Raw genomic sequence first — 23409 nt, 5'->3', positions numbered from 1 at the left:
GCATGTTAAAATTTTTCTAAGTGAGAATTTTGTAAACACTGTAAAAGGCCTCTGTTTTCGCACACTCCATTTAAAAAGCACTCTGGCCATTTATGTGATACGAATCCTTTGACTTTTCCCCTTTTTGGCTGAAAAATTTTCTTGATACAGTGTATCTCTCTCTTCTGTGTGGTGGCCTGTCCACAACTGGAAGTATTTGCCTGTGTTAGTTTGAAATATAGAGACCGTGTGAACAAGCACTGAAACAGATTTTGGTTCCTCAAGAAGGCTGCTTGTAAATGCTTTGTAGGCATCCTTTTCAGAGAGGATCAAATCTGCTGGAATTGATTAGGAAAGGTGTGTTTTCTCCTACTGTGTAGTTCCCTCCTTTTTAGACTATGCTGTTCTTGATCCTTGTGCATCTGTGGTTTTAAGTAGTCTTCCGGTTTCTTGTAGATGCAAAGATTGTAGCAGACTTGCTAAGCCTGTTTAAACTCTTTGTTCTTTCAGTCCTTGATCATTGACCACAAAGTTGTAGGGTTTCATTTTCTTCTGATGATATCATCACATCAGCATATCTCATTACTTGAAGAAAACATCACATTTCAGAAGTGGTTGATTGTTCTGGTGATGACAACAGGTCAAGAGGATAGTTTTGTTTGAATATGTTGCTGTTCAGACAGAGGGGGAAAAAACCCACTGAGCTTACCAGCAGTTATGGAGCATGAGTCGAGGTATCTGGCAGGTCACAGCCTCTGTATATGCTGTGACAGAGCAGTAGGTTGAGCAACTTTTTTTATTTTTTATGACCTCTCACTAAGATGGTAAAGAAATTGTTGCTCCACCCATTTAGGGGTAGTTGTCTGAGGGTGATATTCTGAGGATATTGGTCACTATGTTTGAAGGAGCTGGGGTGTCTAGCACCATTATTAGGTTATAGGGATTTTTTTGATCTATTGCTGAGAGGTCAAGCAGAGCAGAAGAACTTCTTTTGAAGATTGTATTGTAGAGTAAGTAATATCAGGCTGACCACATATGAATATGATAATGAAAGACAAGGTACAGTTTGTACCTTCTCCCCTTCTTTTAAGTCAACAACAGGAAGGAAGGCTGAACACAGAATTTGGAGGTGCAGACATTATTCTTCATGTGTACATTTTGACACAGTACTAGATTTGCATTCTTTGGGGCCTTGTCCCAGATTCTGCTTTTTTTCAATTTATTCCTTTCTGAAGAGCTGTTCTATAGCAGTAGTATGTTTATAACAATTATTAGTTCTCTGAAGAAAAAAAAAACATTTAGATGTGATTCCGTATGTGCACAATTTCAGCTCCCAGTTCTGCCCCTCATTCTTTGGAGGGGGGGATAGTGAGATGTTTTTTGGAGAAGAAACAGATTTTGCTACTGAGAACTGTGAACCTTAAACAGTATAAAGGAAACAACTTTTCTGTTAGCTTGTTAATCTCAAGGTGGGAGGTAAGGAGAGAAACCTGTTTCTATCTTCTTTTTGGAATAGTTAAACAATTTTTTCAAAGAGATGAAGACAAATTGTGAATTTTGCAGAATTATCTTTGTTTTGGTGTAACACCACTTTGAGGCTCTGGAACTGGAAGATAGTATTCTGATATTCTATTCATCCTGGACCATCAGAAGTCTTTGCTGCAATATGTTTGACTTCTGTAGAGTAATTACAGACTTTCAAGTTGTGGAGCAGGGAAGGGAGAAGAGGAGGGGCCCAAGACTCTGTTGCACTTGCTACTCTCTGCTTCCTTGGCTGATCTGAGGACTCGAGTACTGTGATAATTTAGAAAGATTAACTAACTATGGTCTGCCTCCAGCTTCAGAGCCTCAGTCCAGGGTTGCTTAATAAATTTAATTTGTAAGTCCTAGTCATTAATTTAAAAAAAAAAAACAGCGAGGTTATTGGCCACACAGCAACTAACACTAGCACACGGTTAAGGCAGGAATGTGTGGCTGGAAGTGAGGGGAAGAGGCTATTACTGTCTGTCTTGTGGCTTTTGTTGCCAACAGCCTGGCAGGTCCTGCCGTACAGGAAAGGGAAAAGGATTAACTCCTTCCCCAGCCTACTGGTAGTGGCTTCCTGCCCTGAAGAGCACACGTGCGGCTGCCTTACTTTGCCGTATGTGACTTGGTCATTCCTATGGGTTACTTAGTACTTCTCGTTCAGCTCAATGAACAAAAGACAGCATGGAAGGGAGCAGGAAGGTTTTAGTGGAGGGAAAAGCTCTCTAAGGTTAAAGGTGGGGTGAGTCCAGCCAGCACTCTACTCCTGCCTGTGGCAGGCAAAAGCTTCTGAATGAAAACAAAGCTGAAGTTGTGTTTCAGTGGACTAGCTGAGGCCACAAAGGGATGGCAGCTTTTCAAAGTGGGCACGCAGGAAATGTTTTTGGAGTGGTGCATGTAGGGGAGGAAGTATTGCACAAAATGATGTATTGTAAATCTGATGATAATGTGCTTCGGCCCTAGAATTTGTAGGGCTCTTTCATGCCATTTAGCTGCAAGTTTCCTTGGAAGTGTACACTATGCCGCACTGCGAGTGTAGTGCTTTGTGTCCTCTGTGGAAATCCTGTCGATTAAGAGTTAAATCTCTCAGGGTAACTAGTTTAGATACTTAAGCTAAACAACAAGTGGGTATTCATGCCCCACCTATATGTATCTTATGGGGGCATTAGATCTGGGAAATAAGCATCCGTATTTTATTCATTCCAGAATTGCAATGTATTAAATGGGTTATAGCATATCCTACATTCCTGGATTACGTTAGTTAAACCTTTGAGTGAACTTGTTTGCTGTGGCAGCAAGGTATCCATAGTTTTATTTCAGTATAGGAATAAGTAAAATAAGTTTGTGTTTAACTGCAACAGAGATTATGGTTGTTTTATCAACTGTACTGTCCCTTTGCTGGTTAGGAAAAAAACCTAGCAGGACTTGATCACTCGGGCATGATTTAGCTGATTTTATTTTATGGACAGTGCTTAAAGATGTGGCAGCCTGTTCCATGGTGGCTCCTGCCTTTCTTAAGGAATCATGGAATTTGGTCAACATCTGAAAAATCTTGTTCTGCATACCTACAGTCTCCGTGAAGTTCAGGAAAATATTTGCTGCAATACAAATCCTGGAAATGGAGACTCAAACTGCAAGATATGCTAAATTTAGTGGTGTGCTATGTGTCTGTGTTGCCAGTTCTAGAATCTGCTAAGTCTGAAATTTTTTAGCCTGATGAAAACTTACTGCCAACTCTCTCTGAATCTTAGCATTTTAGATGCTAAGACTTTCTTACTCTTGTGATCCCGTGAAAGGCTCTGTTTCCGCACTGATCAGAAGGTTTATGCAGATGATGTTTCAGGAGAACTTAGTGCTCTTGGATTCATCTTCTGTGCCTTTGGGGGAGAGTTCTTTATTCCACCTGTCAATAGAAACAGTATTTTTCATCTCAATTATTGCTGCAAGAGAGTGGAGTTGTGGGCTTTGAATAGTTCTTCTTCTTTTCTGTATTTTGCAAGGGAAAAGTTGTCGTCTGTTCGCCTTTTTTTCCCAAGTAATATTAGAAATATGTAAAAATTTGGACTACTAATATGCAAAGCTTTCTGGCTAACCACTAGCCAAGAAGTTAATGGACTTTGCTTTGCCTTATGCCATCAAATAGAAGCTGTGCCTTTCTGCCTATCCTTTATCTTAGTGTGGGCACTAAGATAAATTTGGGCACATTTCCCTGGTGCTATTCAGGTTTCTAGTAGCCTAGCAGTCTTCATTCAGGATAAAAGAATTTTGCTGCTTTGTTCATTGAGCACTGTTCTGCTATTTGTATTTAACACCTACTTTTAGGGAACAGTTCCATTATCCTCCTTTGGTGAAACTTCAGGCATCCCAATTCTATGGGTTGCATTATCATCTAGGTTTCTGTGAGTCAGAGTGCTGAAGACAGAAGATATCCTACACTTCCTATGTTTAATGTAAAATCACTGTAATTATGTAATTTTGTCAACTCTGGGTAGTAGAGACGGAAATTTTTGCACTCTGATCAGCAGAGGAAGCTGATGGTTCACCTCCTGTAAACTCTGACATTTGTGTTTTCTTCCATGAGATGATGTTTCTAGTCTTAAAAGGCACTTTTTTAGGTTTATAAAGTTCATTGGTGCTTGGTGGAGTCTGAATGCATGTATCCCGTAAATGTGGGTGTACCAAGGTAATGTTTCAGTTTTGCATTTACTAATAGCTTGTATTTTGAGAAGAGAAGGCATCAATGGTAAATATTTTTAAATAAAACATGATTAAGTAGATGAAAGCTTGGAAAGAACTGTTGGTTTACGGTGCTCTTAGGCCTACCTATTATGTGCCATATTTTCATTTTATCTTCATCACAGATGCTGTGTAGTATTCTTTTTCATCAGCTGACTCACCTGGCTTTCAACTGAAAACAGGAATACATTCATTTTCTCCCTGGGAGTTGGTATATTAGCTTGTCTTCTCATGGATGTTTCTGAAATGGTTAAACCAAAAAACATTCAGACTTGAGACTCTGTTCATTGTATCTTAATAATGTGTCATACTTGAACACTTCAGTTAGCAGCAATTTAGTGGCAGTGCCAAGATAATACAGTAATAACTGTTTTATTCTGTCATGGCTCTCTCATCTCACAGTCCTTTAAGCTTTAGTCAAGGTATCTCTTCTACTTTCTACACTGTGTTTCTGCAAAGGAAATATTTCATAGTTTGTTTTCCAAAGATTAATGAAATATTTTGATTGAGATCTCTCATGGCTTTGACCTGTTCAGGTATTTAGGGTCAAACACAGTATGTATAAAATGAGAAGGAAATTAGTAAAAATAACATTCAACTCCTTCTCCCTGAAAGAATCCCTACCCTGGCCAGTAATGTAAAGACCTTGCCATTTCATTGTTGAGAACCTAATCTTATGTCCTGTTTTTTTTTGGCTGGGGTAGAATTAATTTTCACAAGAAGCTGGGAGAAGACACAGCCAGCTGACCCAAATTAGCCAAAGGGGTATTTGATACCATATGACATCATGACTGCTATATAAGAGGGGAGCTGGCCAAGGAGGAGGGATCACAGCACAGGGACACAGGCTGCGCATTGGATTCTGGGTGGTGAGCAAATTGCATTGTATATCACCTACTTTGTATATTCTTTTATTGGTATTGTTGTTATTTTTCTGTTCCTTTGCTGTCCCAGTAAACTGTCCTTATCCCAACCCGTGAGTTTTATCTTTTTCTTCTCATTCTCCTCCCCATCCCACCGGGGTGGTGGTGGGGAGTGAGCGAGTGGCCTTGTGGTGCTGCCAGCTGGGGCTAAACCACAACACCTTACAGCTGGATGACAAAGTAATTCTTGAGATTTTAATAAGGAGAGTCTGACAACCTTAAAATCAGTGAAAACATCTGGAAATTCAAACCCTGAAATAAAACTGTTGCTTGTTGGAGAGCCTGGATCCCCTTTGTTTCATGCAGTCTGCTGCTGTCTTGGAAAGCATGAAAAACTGCAGGGTTGCCCTGACCCATGTGCAGGACCTTGCACTTGGCCTTGTTGAACCTCATGAGGTTCACATGGGCCCACTTCTCAAGCGTGTCCAGGTCACTCCGAATGACATCCCATCCCTGAAGCATGATGTCAAGGCTCCATATAGTGGTACAAGCAGTGAGAAAAAAAGAATTGTAATGGGGAACAGGAATTAATTTGCAGCTTTGGGGAACTAATGATTGGACAGTATTGCAAACACACAAGTAGGAGCAGTTATAGCAGGATGAGAGAGAAGTGTTGCAGGAGGAAACACATCACAATGCACAGGAAGGGCAGTGTTTTAACAGCTGTTATTGAATAGCTGTTTAGAGGCACACAAAAAATATTTGCTTGTCTCTGCAGCTGGACTCTGCTTCTGCATTGCCACATTCTTACCATTCTTCTCCCTTCTGGAAAATGAACTCTACTGTTTCTTAGAGTGGTGTCATGGTTTAGCCCCAGCCAGCAACTGAGCACCACACAGCCATTTGTTCACTTCCCACCCGACGGAATGGGGGAGAGAATTGGAAGAGTGAAAGTGAGAAAACTCGTGGGCTGAGATAAAGACAGTTTAACAGGACAAACAAAAAAAGGAAAATAATAATATATACAAAACAAGTGATGAACAGCACAATTGCTTACCACCTGAAGTCGATGCTATACGTGACCCTCAGCTGCCCAACCTCCCAGCCCACACGTACAAGCGAAACAAGACAAGGAATCTGTTCACCACTTCCCATGGGCAGGCAGGTGTTCAGCCATCTCCAGGGAAGCAGGGATCCATCAGGCCTAACGGTTACTTGGGAAGACAAATGCCATCACTCCTAATGCTGCTGTGCAAGATCCCCAGCTACCACGCCAGGCCCTCAGCTGATACAACTCTCAGGCCCCACTGCCCCAATTATGTACAGGGCGTGACATCATCTAGTACAGAATACCCCTTTGGCCAGTTTGGGTCAGCTGTCCTGGCTGTGTCCCCTCCCAGCTTCTTGGGTGCCCCCCACCTTCTTGTTAGCAGGGCAGTATGAGAAGCTGAAAAGTCCTTGGCTGCCTGGCAACAACTAAAAGCATGAGTGTGTTATCAACTTTATTCTCATCCTAAATCCAAAACACAGCACTACACCAGGTGTCAGAAAGAAAATTAACTCTATCCTTGCTGAAACCAGGACAAGTGGTTTAGTGTTTTCTAGAACTATCTGAGTGGAGTAGGAGTTTAACTTTGACATAAATTTGTAAAGCTGTTTTATGTAGGGGTGTTTTTTGAAGAAAATTTGTTACTTATCCTTAGTTTTAAGAGCTGAATAAATGTTTTGTAGCATAAATTTGACACCTTAATTGAAATATTATGCTGTGTATTCCTTTCCTATGCAAGCAAAGACATTTATTACAAAATTTAAATGTATGTGAAAAAACAAGTCATATAATTAGTTTTAGTCTTTCTTTCTGTTCTTTGTCATCTATGAAAAGCATTATTGTCCTCAATGGCAATCTTGCTTGTGTGACTGGGGGTGGGAAAATAGGGTTCAGACTGGTTACATGAGCCTTAATAACAGTTTTGATCTTTTCTTGTGTATAAAGTATTGGGGAAGTATAATGATAAAATTAGATACAAAACAGATAGAGTATGCATCTTGTTTTTCTGTGTTATGAAGTAGAAAGTCTCTCCTTCACACCAAGAGAGGAAGGGAGAAAAGAGCTTTGCCTTGTGTGTTTGTACATTTGCTGATATGATAGTGGGAGGGTTTCAGGTAGCCTGTATGCTCTGTGCATGAAAATGGAGTTGATGAGTAGAAGCCATACAGAAATCACGTGTATTGATGAGGTTTGTCTTTTTTTTAAGAGATTATTCTTGCTTCTGAGGAATCTAGAATATTACACAGCATCCTCAGAAAGTTAACCTTAGATTGGTCCCAGTGTGTCCAGTGTACAGTCTGTGGAGCGGAATTTGTTATGAACTAACTCATCTTTAATCATAAGTAATTTTGTCATCAAACAGCTCAGTCCTATGGTCCTTGCCATTCCCCTTCAGAATAGCAGCATTTTTGAATCTTAGCTTCCATCTGAAGGTCAGAGGCTTGCCATAATACGGACCTTACTGTCCATAGCAGCACTGTGCTCTCCTCTTCCATCTCTCAGTAGGGAATAGTTAAGTTTGGAGTATGTATGTCCCTGTACATTTGATCTTGTGGTTGTGGAGAGCCTATCAGAGTTTTGTGTGATCATTGTTAGTTCTAAAAGCCGAGTTTCTTACATACGTTCATTGGGAGAGTGTACTTGAATATACGCTCCAGAAGTACTTGAATGGGAGAACAGAAGGCCCAGTGACTTTCCAAATCAGAAAAGGCTGTGGAAAATTTGGCCTTTGGAGAATGTACTGCTGTTATTTGTAGCAAAGTTTACAAGTTTGCAAAAACAAAGATGCTAATCCTTGTCAGTAGCTCGTTTGCTTGATTGCTATTAAATCTAAGACTTCTTAATTCCTAACATGAACACTAAACATGTGGCATTTACTGTGTTCTGTTTGCTATTTGGTAGCTCTTTTTTTTTTTTTTTACTTTTGAAAATCTCTCAACATTGAAGTAAAAGAAGACAAACTTCATTTCTCCCACAGATCCAGACGTTTAATGTTGAGGCACCATGCCAGACCGTGGAAGACTTAACGAATGGGGTTGTGATGGCCCAGGTTCTTCAAAAAATGTAAGAAATTGTTTATTTAATGAATTAAACACACAGTTTTATTATCTATACATTTTTCTGTATTTAAGTGTATTTTAGTATTTAGTTCAAACGTGGCTGGTATTCCATAAGGATGTGGCTTCTCCTATGCTTAGACAGTACTTTAATCTGGAACATGAGTAATATTTTTTTCTCTCTAGTTTTCAGATAACTATCTTAAATGCCACCCCCCCCCCAAAAAAAAAAAGTTTTGGTTTAGGGGGTTTTTGTTTTTTCAAGTATGAGCTTACTGGAAAGTAAATTGGATTAAAACTAAGCTTACAAATTTAAACTTTTTTAAAAAGTTGGAACTAGTGCAAGGTAAGGTATTGGCCGTGATGATTGTTTAAAACTACATTCAGTGTATCAGTAATGACAGAATTAGTTTAATGCAATAAAAATTCTGTGATAAACTGAAGGAAACTGTCAGTTTAGTTGTTTGCAGCAATTCTACATTCTTTAAAGTAAGTGAAGGAATAATAGCTGTTACACTAGATACTTTTTTGAACTTTAAGATCAGATAGGATAAAATGCATTAGTTCAACGTCTCAGTGTAGTCTAGGATGTTTCTGGGGACTACAGATGTGCATTTGAAATGTAGCTATATGCAGAATTACCTATTTTCACAGAAACAGAGTTTTTTATTTTTCATTAGAAACTTAAGCAGCATTTACCAAAGCCAGCAGTCCAAATTGAGCATGCCAGTTCCTACAGACCTATTTTTTTAAAAAAAGATATGCTTTATTCCTTTTAACATGAAGAGGGTACTGTCTTGAGTTTAAATGCAGAATAAAATGTCTTCTGTGTAATTTGCTGAAATTGAAAACTGAACGAGTACAAAATAGGTAAGAACAGCTTTCTGTTAAGAGTTGTTCTGGTTTACATCAAAGAATTGTAGAATCGTTGAGGTTGGAAGGCACCTCTGGAATATTTAACCCAGCTCACCTGCTCAAAGCAGTGTCTGCTAGAGCAAGTTGCCCCAGAATTGTGTCCAGTCACATTCTGAGTATATGGAAGGATGGAGACTCTACAGCCCCTCAGGGCTACCTGTTCCAATATTCAACTGCCTTAACAGTTGGTTTTGGTTGGGTTTTTTTTTTGGTTTTTTTTTTGTTGTTTTGGTTTTTTAAAAAAAAGGGCAGCAGGGGTCAATTTTTTCTTCACGTTCAGATGGAAGTACTTGTCTTTCAATTTGTACCCACTGTCTCTTGTCTTTTCGCTGGATACCACTCAGAAGATTATGTGAGGGTATAAAGAAGGAGGAGTCATCAAGTATTTATACACAGGGTTGATGAGATCCCACTGAGCCTTCTCAAGTCTAAACAGACACAGCTCACTCAGTGTCACCTTATTTGACAGATGCTCCAGTCTGTTAATCATCTTAATTGCCCTTTGCTGAGATTCCTTCTATGCCCAGGTGTGTCTCATATTGGGGAGCCCAGGACACAGCACTTCAGATGTGGTCTCACCAGAGCTGAGTAGTACCTCCCTTGGCCTGCTGGCAGTGCTCTTCCCAGTGCAGCCCAGGATGTGGTTGGCCTTCTTTGCTACAAGGACACCTTGCTGGAATGTGTTCAGCTTCCTTTCTACCAAGCTGCTTCTTTGCAAAGCTGCTTTCCAACCAGGTGGCCCCCAGCAGATACTGGTGCATGGGGTTTGCACTGACTGAAATGTATCAGGTTCCTGTCAGCCCATTTCTCCAGCCTGTCATGGTCCTTCCAAATGGCAGCACAACTACCAAGTGTATCAAACACTCCTAGTTTTGTATTATCTGAAAACTTGCACGCTGTTCCATCATCTAGGTCACTATTAAAGATGTTTAATAGTATTGACCCCTTTGGTATGCTGCTAGTGGACTGGCCTCCAACTGGACTTCATGCTGCTGCTCATAACCCTTTAGGCCTGGCAGTTCAGCTATTTTTTAGCCCACCTCACTATCCACTTACCCAGGCCATGTTTCATCAGTTTGTCCATGATGATGTTATCCTGATGAAGTGGACTGTAGTGGGCACCTATAACAACGTCACAAGGCAGAGCTCATGCATTCCCACTGCAGTGTCACAAAAAGGGCATCTCTCTGTCACTGCCTTTCCAGCTTGTTCTTTCCAAAGTACTTGTATTCATTCATGGCAGCAACCTTGTCATGTGAACCATCCTACCATGTCTTTGTGATCCCAGTGAGACTGTGGCCTTATAACTACAGACAGAGCTGTTTCCTCCTGTTTATTCTCTGTGCTGCATGCATTAGTGCCCAGGCACTTCACGTGTGCATCCAGTCTTGCTGATTCCCAAGAATGAGAGCTTTCCTGGTAGTGTCTTTCTGTAGACCTTTATTTAGTGTGTATGCTTAGGGTCACCCAACTTCAGCCCTGTTTTACTGACTATGAAGTATCTCTTGTTCACATCATCCCACACCCTTTGCTTGCCACTACTTTGTCACTTGATGTTTGGTTGTATTTTCCCTCTTTTATTGTTCCTTGTTTAAAACTGTTCTTACCATGCTGGCCAGCCTGTTGGTGAAGAAGCTTCTGCCCACCTTAGGTGGATCCCATCTCTTCCTCAAGAATCAAGGACTGCTCAGAGGTTTCTGTAGTCATGGAAACCAAAACCCTACTGCCAGCACCAGTTCACAGCTAGTTACTGACCTACAGGATCTGTCTGCTCCTCACACCGTTCCCGCTAACTGGTGCGATTGGGGAGAACACCACTTGGGCCTTGACCATAGCTTCCAGAGCCATGTAATCACACTTGGTGCTTTCCAGGTCTCCCTAGCTGTATAGGTGGTGCCCAGGTGGAATAGCAGAAGGAGTAGTAGTCTGAGGGCTGGACAAGCTTTGGCAGTCTTTCAACAATGCCATGAATTCCAGCCGCTAGCAAGCAGCAACCCTTCTGAGATGACAAATCAGTCAGAAGATCAGGGTCCTCCATCCTTTGCTAATGCTGACCGCTTCCCTCTTGCACTGCTGCGTGGCTCAGGTTTACTAAACACAGATGATTTGTTTGACAGAGCTCCTAGCCCCTTTACTGCCATGAGGGCACTGAATCTGTTGTGTAGTTGCAAATCTGCAGGTGGAGCAGGAGCCTTCCTCCTAGTGAAAGAGTGAGCTGTCAGTTCACAGGAATTAAAAAGAGGGAAAGAGGAAATCTCAATGTAGTCAAATATTTCAAGGGAACACTTTTTAGCATGTGGAAAGGTAAGATCTGGAGTGTAGAATCCTAAAGGGTTGAAGTAGAGAACAGTTTTTCCTACCTGAAACTTCAAAGGTGTAAATGCTGCAAAGTTTCTTTCAGCACTTAATTTCTCCGTCTGTGAGAAAGACGAGGGATCACTTATAAGAATTATCCAATCTTTATGTATTTTTGGATCAAACAAAACTAATTTCAAGTAATATCAGCAGTCCTCTCGCTTCAGAGTAATTGAAGCAGTCTTTCTACTGTTTTAATGTATTTTGTTGGTACACAAAAGATGACACAACACTCCCCCACCCAGTAGAAATGGATTTTCCAACCCAGCATTTAAATCAGCTCACTTGTAAGTTTTCTGAAGTCTGAACATCAAGTTTACAAGTCTGATGGTAAATACAACATAAATTGGATACTGTTCCTTTTTTCTTAGGATTGGAAAGGTATTGTCCTTTTTTACCTACTGGAGTATCTATAAAAAGGTAGTGACCATAAAAGTGATATGTTCAGTAACCTTTATAGTAAGTCAGGATTTCAGCATAATCACCTGTGAATGTGTTTTCAGAGCATTTAGAAAAAACGTAATAGTGACATATGCGTTTAGAAAAAAGGTAGTAGTGACATATTTAATTTAGGTATTTATCTGTCTTGAACTTCTGTAGTTCTTCCATAGGGTACAGTTTCCACTTATCATCTGTTGACCCATCATAAAGTTAACTTTATATGTTCTTGATTGACTAGTTCAAAGACTAATCAGAATTTGGATCTAAAACATAATAAATCTTGATACAAACCAAAATGAAACTTCAGTGTTAAAGGCCCCTCAATAACCTTACTGACAATTTTAGCCTGGTACTACCATGACTTGAAATACTGCCTTTCTCTCTGCCTCGGTATTAAGAAAGGAAAACTGTTCTGAGATACTGTTTTCAGCTGATGAACTGATGTTTTAAAAAGAGATGTACAATAGAAATACTGCATTTCTGTAGCATCGTTTTAAAATATTTTCTGCAGCAATTGCCCTGCTGACACTGAATGCAGGAATTTTTTTGGTTTATTCAGCTTATATGTAAAGATTGGCTAAGCAATTTAAAGTTCTTTCTTAATGCCCTAGGTAATAATTTGAACCTGACAAAATTAGTATCTGGCTGCCTTACTTTCTGATAGTTGTGCTTCATATTTACCATTTTGCATACTTATGCAATGAATACATTGATTCCTATGCAGAGATTTAGCAATAATATTGCATTGCTGTTGAGATAAACTTTGAAGTGCAGCAGCAAGCTGATCTTGGATTGTAAAACAGGAATGATAACATGAACAATTTTTGAGGGTAAATATTGTTGCTTCTTTTTCTGTAGTAACAGAAGATGGCTCCAATTGATTATTTTTTTTTTTTTTTTGAAGTAGATACCAAGAGTTGCAGAATAGCCAAACATTGTCTGGTTCCATGAACATGAGATATGGGAATACATGCGAAATACAGGGATCAGCGTTTGTATAGTTGGCTAAGAAAACTGATTAAGAGCATGTTGACAAAGCCATTTTAAGTATTCTTTCTTAAAAACAAAAATAAATTTGACACTAGCAGTGAAATCCTCCTTTTACTCCTTCAAAAAGATGCCACAGGAAGAATACTTAGGAATCAGGGAATGTTCAATGACATGAAGCAAGCCTAGAGCAGGCTTTTCCAGTCTACCCTTGTTTTTATATTAGCAGCACTGGCTCCCTCTCTGTCCCAAGAAAGATAACCATATAGAAGAAAATTTTTGCAAGTATAGAAATTCAGCCTTGGCTGCAGTGACCATGAAATAGTGGAGTTCAAGATCCTCAGGGCAGTGAGGAGGGGGCGGAGCAAACTCACCACCCTGGACTTCAGGAGAGCAGACTTTGGCGTCTTCAGGGACCTGCTTGGTAGAATACCTTGAGACAAAGCCCTGGAGGGAAGAGGGGCCCAAGACAGCTGGCTAGTATTCAAGGGTCCTCCTCCAAGCTCAGGAGCGATGCATCCCAACAAAGAGGAAGTCAGGCAAAAACACCAAGGGCTCTGCCTGCATGGATGAACAAGGAGCTCCTGGACAAACTCAAACGCAAAAAGGAAGCCTACAGTGGACGGAAGCAAGGGCAGGTAGCTTGAATACAGAGAAACTGTCCGAGCAGCCAGGATCAGGTTAGGAAAGCCAAAGCCCTGATAGAATTAAATCTGGCCAGGGATGTCAAGGGCAATAAGAAAGGATTTTCTAGGTATGTCAGCGATAAAAGGAGGATGAGGGAAAATGTGGATCCCCTCTGGAATGAAATGGGTGACCTGGTTACCCAGGATATGGAGAGGGCTGAGGTACTCAATGACTTTGCCTCAGTCTTCACTGGGAAGTGCTTGAGCCACACTGCTCAGGTCACAGAAGGCAAAGGCAGGGACTAGGAGAATGCAGAACCGCCCACTGTAGGAGAAGATCAGGTTCGAGAATATCTAAGGAACCTGAAGGTGCACAAGTCCATGAGACCTGATGAGATGCATCCATGGGTCCTGAGGGAACTGGTGGATGAAGTGCCTAAGCCACTCTCCATCATGTTTGAGAAGTCCTGGCAGTCCAGTGAAGGTCCCACTGACTGGAGAAGGGGAAACATAGCCCCCATTTTTAAAAAGGAAAAAAAGGAAGACCCAGGGAACTACAGGCTGGTCAGTCTTACCTCTGTGCCCAGGAAGATCATGGAGCAGACCCTCCTGGAAACAATGCTGAGGCATATGGAAAATAAGGAGGAGATTGGTGACAGCCAGCATGGCTTCACTGAGGGCAAATCGTGCCTGACAAATTTGGTGACCTTCTATGATGGGGTACAGCATTGGTGGACAAAGGAAGGGCAACTGACATCGTCTGCCTGGACTTGTGCAAAGCATTTGACGCTGTCCCAGATGACATCCTTATCCCTAAATTGGAGAGACAGGGATTCGATGGATGGACCACTCAGTGGATAAGGAATTGGCTGGATGGTCGCACTCAAAGAGTTGCGGTCAACGGCTCAATGTCCAAGTGGAGATCAGTGATGAAGTGGAGATCAGTGATGAGTGGTGTTCCTCAGGAGTTGGTATTGGGACTGGCACTGTTCAACATCTTTGTGAGCGACATGGACAGTGGGATGGAGTGCACCCTCAGGAAGTTTAGTGATGACATCAAGCTGTGTGGTGTGGTCAACATTCTGGAGGGAAGGGATGCCATCCAGAGGGACCTTGACAGGCTTGAGAGATGGGCCTGTGCAAACCTTATGAATTTCAACAAGGCCAAGTGCAAGGTCCTGCGCATGGGTCGGGGCAATCCCAAGCACAACTACAAGCTGGGTGGAGAATGGATTGAGAGCAGCCCCGAGGAGAAGGACTTGGGGGTGCTGGTGGATAAGAAGCTCGGTGTGAGCCAGCAATATGCGCTTGCAGCCCAGAAAGCCAACCGTGTCCTGGGCTGCATCAAAAGAGGCGTGACCAGCAGGTCGAGCGAGGTGATCCTGCCCCACTACTCCGCTCTTGTGAGACCCCCACCTGGAGTACTGTGTCCAGTTCTGGGGGCCCCAGTACACGAGAGACATGGAGCTGTTGGAGCGAGTCCAGAGGAGCTGATCAGAGGGCTGGAGCACCTCTCCTATGAGGACAGGCTGAGAGAGTTGGGATTGTTCAGCCTGGAGAAGGCTCCAGGAAGACCTAATTGCGGCCTTCCAGTACCTGAAGGGGGCCTACAGGAAAGATGGTGAGGGGCTGTTTATGAGGGAGTGTAGTGACAGGGCAAGGGGTAATGGGTTTAAGCTAAAGGAGGGCAGATTTAGATTAGATGTTAGGAAGAAATTCTTTACTGTTAGAGTGGTGAGGCACTGGAACAGGTTGTCCAGAGAGGTTGTGGATCCCCCCTCCCTGGAAGTGTTCAAGGCCAGGTTGGATGAGGCTTTGGGCAACGTGGTCTATTGGAAGGTGTCCCTGGCCATGGCAGGGGGGTTGGAACTAGATGATCTGTGAGGTCCCTTCCAACCCAAACCATTCTATGATTCTATGAAATGCACAAGAGCAAGACAGCTGGGTGCTCAAGGTTGTTTGGAAAAGTCATGCAGTCATGTCAAATGGCAAAGAGCAAGCACAGCCTGAAAGCACCAGGTCAATGCAAACAGATGTCATTTGCAGTGAAACTTTGACATTTGGCTTTGATATGATAATCTCACAACAAATTAATCTTCCAATGACAAATGTATTGTCTTGACTGAAGATGCAAAGCTTAAACACTGTTACTCTTATTCCAAAGAGAAGGGTAAACTACTATTTCTGTACTGCATGTTCCTTGAAATTTGGGTATCTTTCGGTATAGCTGTCTCCCATTTAGGATTCTTCATCAGTGTGCTCTTTGAGGCTAATAGAACTAGTAGGTTAATTACATAAAGATGGGAGGGGAGAATTCTGACTTTTGGGTGCATCAGGACTTTTACTATAGCAAATTTAATTAATGTTCAAAAAATAGCTGAAAGAGCAGATTAATATATCCAGTGAGAATTAAAAAAAAAAAAAGTTTGCTATGAATGAAGAAAATGCAGTCAGTGAAGAACTCTAAGTGAGAGAGAGAGAGCATTGATGAAAATTGAAAGATGTTGGGGTGATCCAGTGATCTGGATATATTTTCATAAGTAAGGATAGCATTTCTTTTTGAAAACTTTAAAGTTTGAAAGTCTCTATTCTTTCTATTTTTTTAACCGCCACCTTTATAGAGAGAGTCCATTGGTACTTATGAGGGCAAGACAGTAGAAACAAGATGAAATTAAGACAGTAGTTTATGATGAGGAACAGTTTCAAAGAGATCCCTAGTTCAGGGAATTAGTTATACAGAAAATTAGATGTACGGAAAACTTGCACAACACAAACTGTAGGATTTGTTGTCAGTGAAAGAAAAAAAATAAGAATATTGCTTATTCATTAGCTGATAAAAAAAACCAGCTGTGCCTCATGTCAAGTACTTAGAAGGGGCCAGCAGCTCCTTCCATTGTTCTCCATTTTTTTGTACATTGTTTTTTGCACTCAAAGTAGCAGCTCATTTGTAAGTAATGGGCATTCATCAGAAGTAACAACTCATGTAGCACAATTTTCTGACTAAAAGAGCTGGAAGAGGCTGTGAGAAGAAAAGGGTACAGAAGGAATTACTGACACATTCAGAAGCTTTTCACTGATGTAGTGTTTGATATAAAATGGCAGAAATTTGTGCTATGTAACCAAGCATGATCATTTTGTTTACAGATTCAGTTATTACTGAACAGGTTGTTGCTACATCCCTGAAAGACGCTTTCTTTCTTTTTATCATAAAAACTTTATCTTTAAATTTCAGGTTAAAAACCCATTAAATGGAATTCTCCAGTGCTAACTATATTATCTCAGAGGAAGAAATTTAGCCTATGCTTTTGCGTATCTTAGTACTATTCTGTAAGATTCACTGTGCGTTTGTGTTCAGATATGAAGGTTACTGGTTCTTCTTGACTAGAATTGTTATGAAATACAGTAAGATAAGAGACCTATATACATTCAGTGTTGATGATTATTTTACAGAGTGCTGTAGTCCAGGAGTAAAGATGGGAAGCAAAAGAAAATGTTTGAATTGTCTGAGTAGACTGTCTGCCTAAAAGCATGTAGTTTATGCAGATAGAGCAGATAGAAGTGCCATAGCTAGCTTCTGAATTGCATCCTCTTTTTCTTCATGTTTTTTCGTTGCCTTCACTAATGTTGCTCACGTTTTCACTGTCCATTGGCATCCCCAGAACAGCATAATTCCCTGTTTTATACTACAGCTTTAAATTTTCCTTTCATCCCACTCTGGAGACTGTTTAGTACCAGGTGTCCCTCTTGTTTTAATTCTTTCTTCATCTGTCATCCTGGCCTTGGTAAATGTGAGAGATGAAATATATTTTAATTTGTCATCTGTGCATTGTGCCCCACTTAATGAATTATTCATTTGTGGTATTATACATTGCAGCATACTGCATATGTTTTGACACAGGCAGAACACAAAAGCTGTGCTTTTGTATATTGCTGGGGGAGCAAAATTTTTGTAAACAGACGTTTCTTAAAGCAGCTTACTGTACCACTGTTAAAATGAGTAATAATCATGAGTTATACTACACGCTCTGGGGGTTGGTTTTCTTCAGAAGAATATTTCTGTCTCTTGGCATCTATGATGTTGAGAGATGATCGCTCAAATAAAGGAAAATTTGCATACAAAATAAGATGGAGATGGTATAAATGAGCACTGCTGAAAACAACATCACATGAAGCATTAACAACAGCCTAAGTATCTTGTGCTCTAAAAAGTCCCAGTTATCTGCATCTATTCAGATACTAGGCAGCAATCAACTGATATACAAACACCTTTATAAACCCGGAAAGTTATCCAGTGCAAGAGATTGTCCAAGTTTGGATGTAGGCACAGGAACTTACTGAATTAAAAATGGTTGGTTCAAATAAGTTATCTCATGGTGGTGATGATGCTCCAGTCAGTTTTCTGCTGACCTTGTTTAGTGCAGTACCTCTTCAAAATAAGCTGGTAGATTTTGTAATCACAGCTGCTCAGTTCTTAACCACACATTTTCGTATTTGCTCAGGTGATGCTTTTTCGAACTCTGTAAGAAATGACAGCATCTTTCTTCACGACATGGACTAAGGGAGTTAAAGAACTCTGAATATGGTTGAATCATGATTCCCAAAGATTCAGGAGGGAGACTTGGTTGCAGCAAGGGCTGTGAATGACCTAATGTGTGCAAGCCCCTTTTAAAAAGTATTTCTAGAAACTCTGATGGAAATTTTTTATTTCAGATTTGATTTCCATCAGTTCGATATGTAGAGAAGGCATTGCTGTTGGTATTAATTCGGAACCTTAATTGGACTTTTGAGGACAGAAATTAAATTATAACGGCACACTAGGAATGATTCTGAGATGATTTATAGATGAGGAAAGGATGATCATTCTAGATTTGTTTGGTGTTGATACCCAACCTGTTGCTTTTCTGCTTGTATTCCTGGCAAAGTGGTTTTGCAATACACCACTAATTATCATCTGATGTGCATGGAGGTGCTGTAAAGAGAATTGTTGGTACTATGCTGGCCACAGTTACGTGTTGATTTAGAGTGGATTGCTTATCAGTTGCTGGACCCTTGGATGCTTCCATGAGGTTTGTATACTTAAGGAGAAAAACACAAATGGGATCTATGGGACAGGACTACCACACTGAGTTTAGATTTAATTCTCAGGGGCCTTCTTTATGTATGTCTGATGGCATATAGAAAGGTGTAGGTAGCCCAAGACTTCTATCAAGACAGTGAAGGCCATTTGCTGGTCCATGTGTTACTTCTACTGCAGTAGTAGCTAAAAAGAACTGCTTAGTTGCTATTGAAGCTTCCAGAGTGGAATGAGTTGGAGCTGACCCTGAAATCTTATTACTCTTCCTCAGCCGATGCCCTTATTGTTGAAATTTGGATATGCAATATTAGCCATCTAGTCAGTCCAAGTATAATTCTGCTTGTGGGCAGTTGTCCATGCTTACCCATGTTGCTTCTTAGAGTTATTATTTACAATGAAAATGGTAAGTCAAAAATTGGTATATTCGTGGCACTGCAGCCTTGAAGCAGCTGAAGATGTTAGTCACCAAGTGCAATCCTTAAAATGGTAAGATGCAGTCCCTAAGAAAGTTCTGTTGGCCCTTTTTCCTGGTGAAGCACAGATAATTAGGCATACCTTCTTTCTTACTCAGCTGTGTAAACACTTTGTACTTGTGAGTCTGTTGTAAGCAAGGCTCACTTGGCTGTTGGCAATTCCCAGAAGACCCACCTGAAAGATAGCAGGATGCTTTTTGAACTCCACACCTCAAACAGAAACAAGTGGGGCTACGTGGGGCTTGAAGTCTCATTTTTTTCATTACTGTCTAGATGATTTTGTTGTGATTGAGTGGAAATCAGGCAAATTAACACTTTTTGCAAGGAGTGCCATTTGTTTCCTGTAAAAGCTGAGCCTTCTTCATCTCTAGTAGATCTTGTATATATTTGAATCAATTTCATTCTTAGGTTTACCTGTTTTCTGAGGGCAGAGAGGCCATTTGAAAGCTATTTGAAAACATCTATTTCAAGCCCAGATAAAACTCTGGATAAGACATTGCTTTTTCTGTTTCATAGTTTAAGATTCTGTCATCTGTGCTGGAACTGCACTGTTTTTGAATGGGAGTAATTTGGAGTCATCAACTTAACTAGTAATTAAAGCTGTTCTTCCAGCTATATGTTTGCGGATGCCATGTCAGAGGAAAGGAAATATGCCAGAGTCTGGAACAGGTTGTGTAAAAATAGTAATTGGAATGTGTCAGTAGAGAAACACTGCTGTTTGTGATCTCTCTCCATTGCTGTGTATTATATGAAGAGCTGCTTGCAGACCTTGATGCATTGTGAAGAAGACATTTTAGGGAAGATGGAGTACCGGCGATACTGTGCATCAAGTACAAAGTGTGGCTGTGCACTAATTTAAGTACTGATGTAATTGCTGGTTTACACCATATATGATATAGATGTCATTTGAATCTCCAGACACATTCATAGTTTCCTTGAGCTTTTGCCAAAAGATTTCATGGCATCTTGCCCTTAAAAAAAGAGCTCAGTCCAGAGCCCTTCTATCTGTAGAGGAGACAGCAGAAAATCTAATAGTACTTGGTGGCAAATGAAGTAGAAGTCCAGAAATTATAGTTCTTCACATGAAACTCTAACCCTGACTATATTAACTTGACATATTGGATGAAATATGACCCTTTTCTCCAACATATAAAGAAGCAACTTATAGAAGGTGCTTATAAGAAAAAGGAAGAGAGGGAAGAAGTTTATAGAAGTATACTCTAGAAGCAGTAGGTATCCTTCTATTCTTTATCTTGATTGCCTTGTCAAAAGTGCAGAAGATAGAAAAAAATTTAAGATGTTTTCTTGAAGAAGCGATTTATAGAACATGCTTGTGAGAAAAAAGAAGGGAAAGAAGTTGTTTATAGAAATAGAAGTATACTCTACAAGGAGTAGGTGTTCTTCTGTTCTTTATCTTGATTGCCTGGTCAAAAGTGCAGAAGATAGAAAAAAATTTGAAGAAAGGTGTTCACAAAAAGATTTGTCTAGGGTTACCGTGAAAAGAGATTTGCAAAAACTGATAGGGTTTGGTAGATGAAATAATAAAGTATGTTATCAATAGTACATGCTTAACTTTAGTGATACTTTTAAACCCTTCCCCCTGTATAAAGACAACATGTGTATTGTTCAGTCTCAAACGTTCCACTTAGAATTTGAGTAGTTGTAAGCAGTGTATAGCAGTAGGGATCCATAATAAGTGGAAGTAGTAATTTTTGTAACACTTTCAAGTAATATAAGCAAATATGGCTCCAGCACCAGCTGATAAATTACAGGAAGAAGAACTTGCAGAGGGAAAAACTGGCAAAATGAATTTCAAGCACAGAAATTCTTCGAAAGTATTAGCTACTCATGGCACACAGATGAAGCAGTGCTGTCAACAGGGTGCAAGGCCTTAGAAAAGTGAGTAGTAACAGGATTCTGAACTATTATATACATGCCATGTGTTGGATGCAGAGGTAGTTGTTTAAATAACCTCAGCCCCCGATAGAGGCTTAATCACTAAGGTATCCTCACAGTTTCCGTAACCTGTTTTTAATAAATACTCTAATTTCTTTGTGTTTCAGAGATCCAGCTTACTTTGATGAAAATTGGTTGAACAGGATCAAAACGGAAGTAGGAGATAATTGGAGGTTAAAGGTATTTTACTTAATGTGCTTGTCTGTGAATCTGTATTTCAGTTCTTAATACAGTATTATATCTAAATATTAACATATTTCTAGATTAAGACCTTGCTTTATAGTACAGCATTTTGAATTTTAGACCATTTTAGTTACACTTACTTGTTTTTTATGTTGTTGTAGTCCCACACAGTTTAGCAAAGAAAAGACATTTTGAGTTTGTAAATAGGTTTCAGTAATTTAAAAGGGAAATATTAAATTTTATGCATCATTTATCTCTATTTGGTTTTCATATGTTGAATGAAAGATTTTTTTAAATGTGAAATGTGAAAGTAGCATTTAAAAAAAGAGCTCTGAGAAGCAGCTGCACAAAAATAGCAAAATAATAAGCAATTTATTTAAATGAAAATGGCAAAGTGATGTTTCCTTTTACTTTGTCAGCTCTGCACAACTACTGAGCTTTAGAAGAGGAAGTCGTGTTTTTCCCGTGTTGTTTGTACTCAGCATGTTTTTTAACCACAGTCTATTTGCTGGGTCATTTGTATCATTTAGTATTCTAGTACTTTCTCTGCAAACCTTAAGGCAATAGGATTTACAGTGGTACAGATAAGGAACATTTTGGTTTATGAAAATTGAAGAACACAGTTTCATATAGAGATGTTAGTGTAGTTTCTGACCAGTTTTGTTCAGAGAATGATGTATGTACCTTTCCAAATTGCCACTTCCAGCTTGACTACTTGGGGCAACAAAATAGAGATGGTTTGTCTTTTAGTTCATGTTTCCTATAAACCCATTTTGTTCCAAGCCACAAAAAGCCCTTCTGAGCATCTGGGGAAAGGCTACAACTATGAAATGTTCTAGTACTTAACAGGCTGGTCAACATCACTGGCTGAATAGAAGGGACACACAGATAAGTGTTGCCTGGGACAAGGATGGAACATACTGCTGCTGTGTGTGTTTTGACTTGACCAGCAGACCTGTGAACATGGTCCCTGCTGCCTGGCCAGCTGTGTGCAAGTCTGGGCTGCTTTAGAATGCTTTGTCTGCCCGGGCTGCCAGCAAAAATGGGGATACATTGATGAGGATCTATTGACAATGTGATCCTTAAAAAGCTTTGTTAGTTCTGCTGCTTGCAGAGCAGTTAATTTAAATGAACTTTTCAAAGAAGCATATGGAATTGCAAGTGAACAGCTGGATACAAGGTTTTATTTTTCTCTAAAATATTTCTGTAGCTTTTTTCTAAGGAATATTGAAGTTTTGGCTGTTAAATTTGGAGAAAAACAAATTGAGAACTGCTATAGTAGCATTTCAGCTAATTGAAAGCAGAGCAGCAGCTTCTGTGACTCTCATATGGACCTTGAGGAATAATTTTTTTGTGTGTGTCTCCCACCAATTTGGCAGATACTAAGGCTTAGCAGGTATGAATGAAAAAAAAAAAAGGCTGAGCGAGCTAGTAACTTCCTTATGTGATTGCGGTTGGAAAAGCATCAGGTTAAATTTCAGTTTCTTGCTGATGTAATTCCTTCTTGTTTTTCATATGTATTTATATATATGTAAATAAGAACTAAAGACTGGGTTTTTTTGTTGTTGTTTGTTTAAGAGAGATGTATACTCCAGGTTTTTTTATACATTTTTTTATATACCACTTCCCTTTTCATGAAGAATATCAAAAGGCACAAATGTGTTATTTTAACTCTTATTTTGTAACCAGGAAAGTAATCCTATACTTTGCCAACTGTTTTCCTTATATGTGAGTAAACACTATTAGTGATCTAGTTGCTCAAATGTCTATCAGTCAATCTGTCATTTATAGTCTCGCTTGTAGGAACATCTGTGCGCTTCTATTTGTTTGTCACTAGATTTAAAATGTAGGCAACATACTTCTGTGTTTCTCGATGATATAGATTTCATATTTTAAGAAGTACCATGAGAAATGATAATTGGCTTATCTCACTACCTCACAACTCATGATAATGAGCTGAGTTATATTCTTGTTGCTAAACGTGGTTGCTCTTTGCCTCTGATATCATATGGTGTAATAGTTACCACTTGTACAAGCTCTCAGTATTATGAACTACATAAAGGAGCCAGTCTAGTAGGAGAAATAAGTAAACAAACCAAGATGTAATGTGCAGGTGGTTTTACTTTGTGGAACAGTGGTTAGGAGGCTCTGATAGATGCTCTCCTAATCACTGTTGAAAGAGATATTCAGAA

The 23409-nt window shown here is 40.0% G+C and overlaps 1 protein-coding gene across 2 annotated transcripts in view; it reads left to right on the top strand.

The window, feature by feature from the left end:
• The window catches only part of HOOK3 (hook microtubule tethering protein 3), a 79444-nt gene that overhangs the window by 4509 nt on the left and 51526 nt on the right, over window positions 1–23409 (top strand). Inside the window, exons 2-3 of one of the 2 annotated variants that reach the window (XM_075740337.1) lie at window positions 8129–8214; window positions 21142–21214. In XM_075740337.1, coding sequence (XP_075596452.1) covers window positions 8129–8214; window positions 21142–21214 — 159 coding nt within the window. Of the gene's footprint in view, window positions 1–8128; window positions 8215–21141; window positions 21215–23409 lie in introns of those variants that run through there. The other variant, XM_075740338.1, reaches the window with a different exon arrangement.

The sequence above is a fragment of the Balearica regulorum genome, chromosome Z (assembly GCF_011004875.1).
Source record: "Balearica regulorum gibbericeps isolate bBalReg1 chromosome Z, bBalReg1.pri, whole genome shotgun sequence".
Classification (NCBI taxonomy): Eukaryota; Metazoa; Chordata; class Aves; order Gruiformes; family Gruidae; genus Balearica; species Balearica regulorum.
The sequence above is the reverse complement of the archived record's forward strand: the minus strand, read 5'-3'. Positions and strand labels throughout refer to the sequence as shown.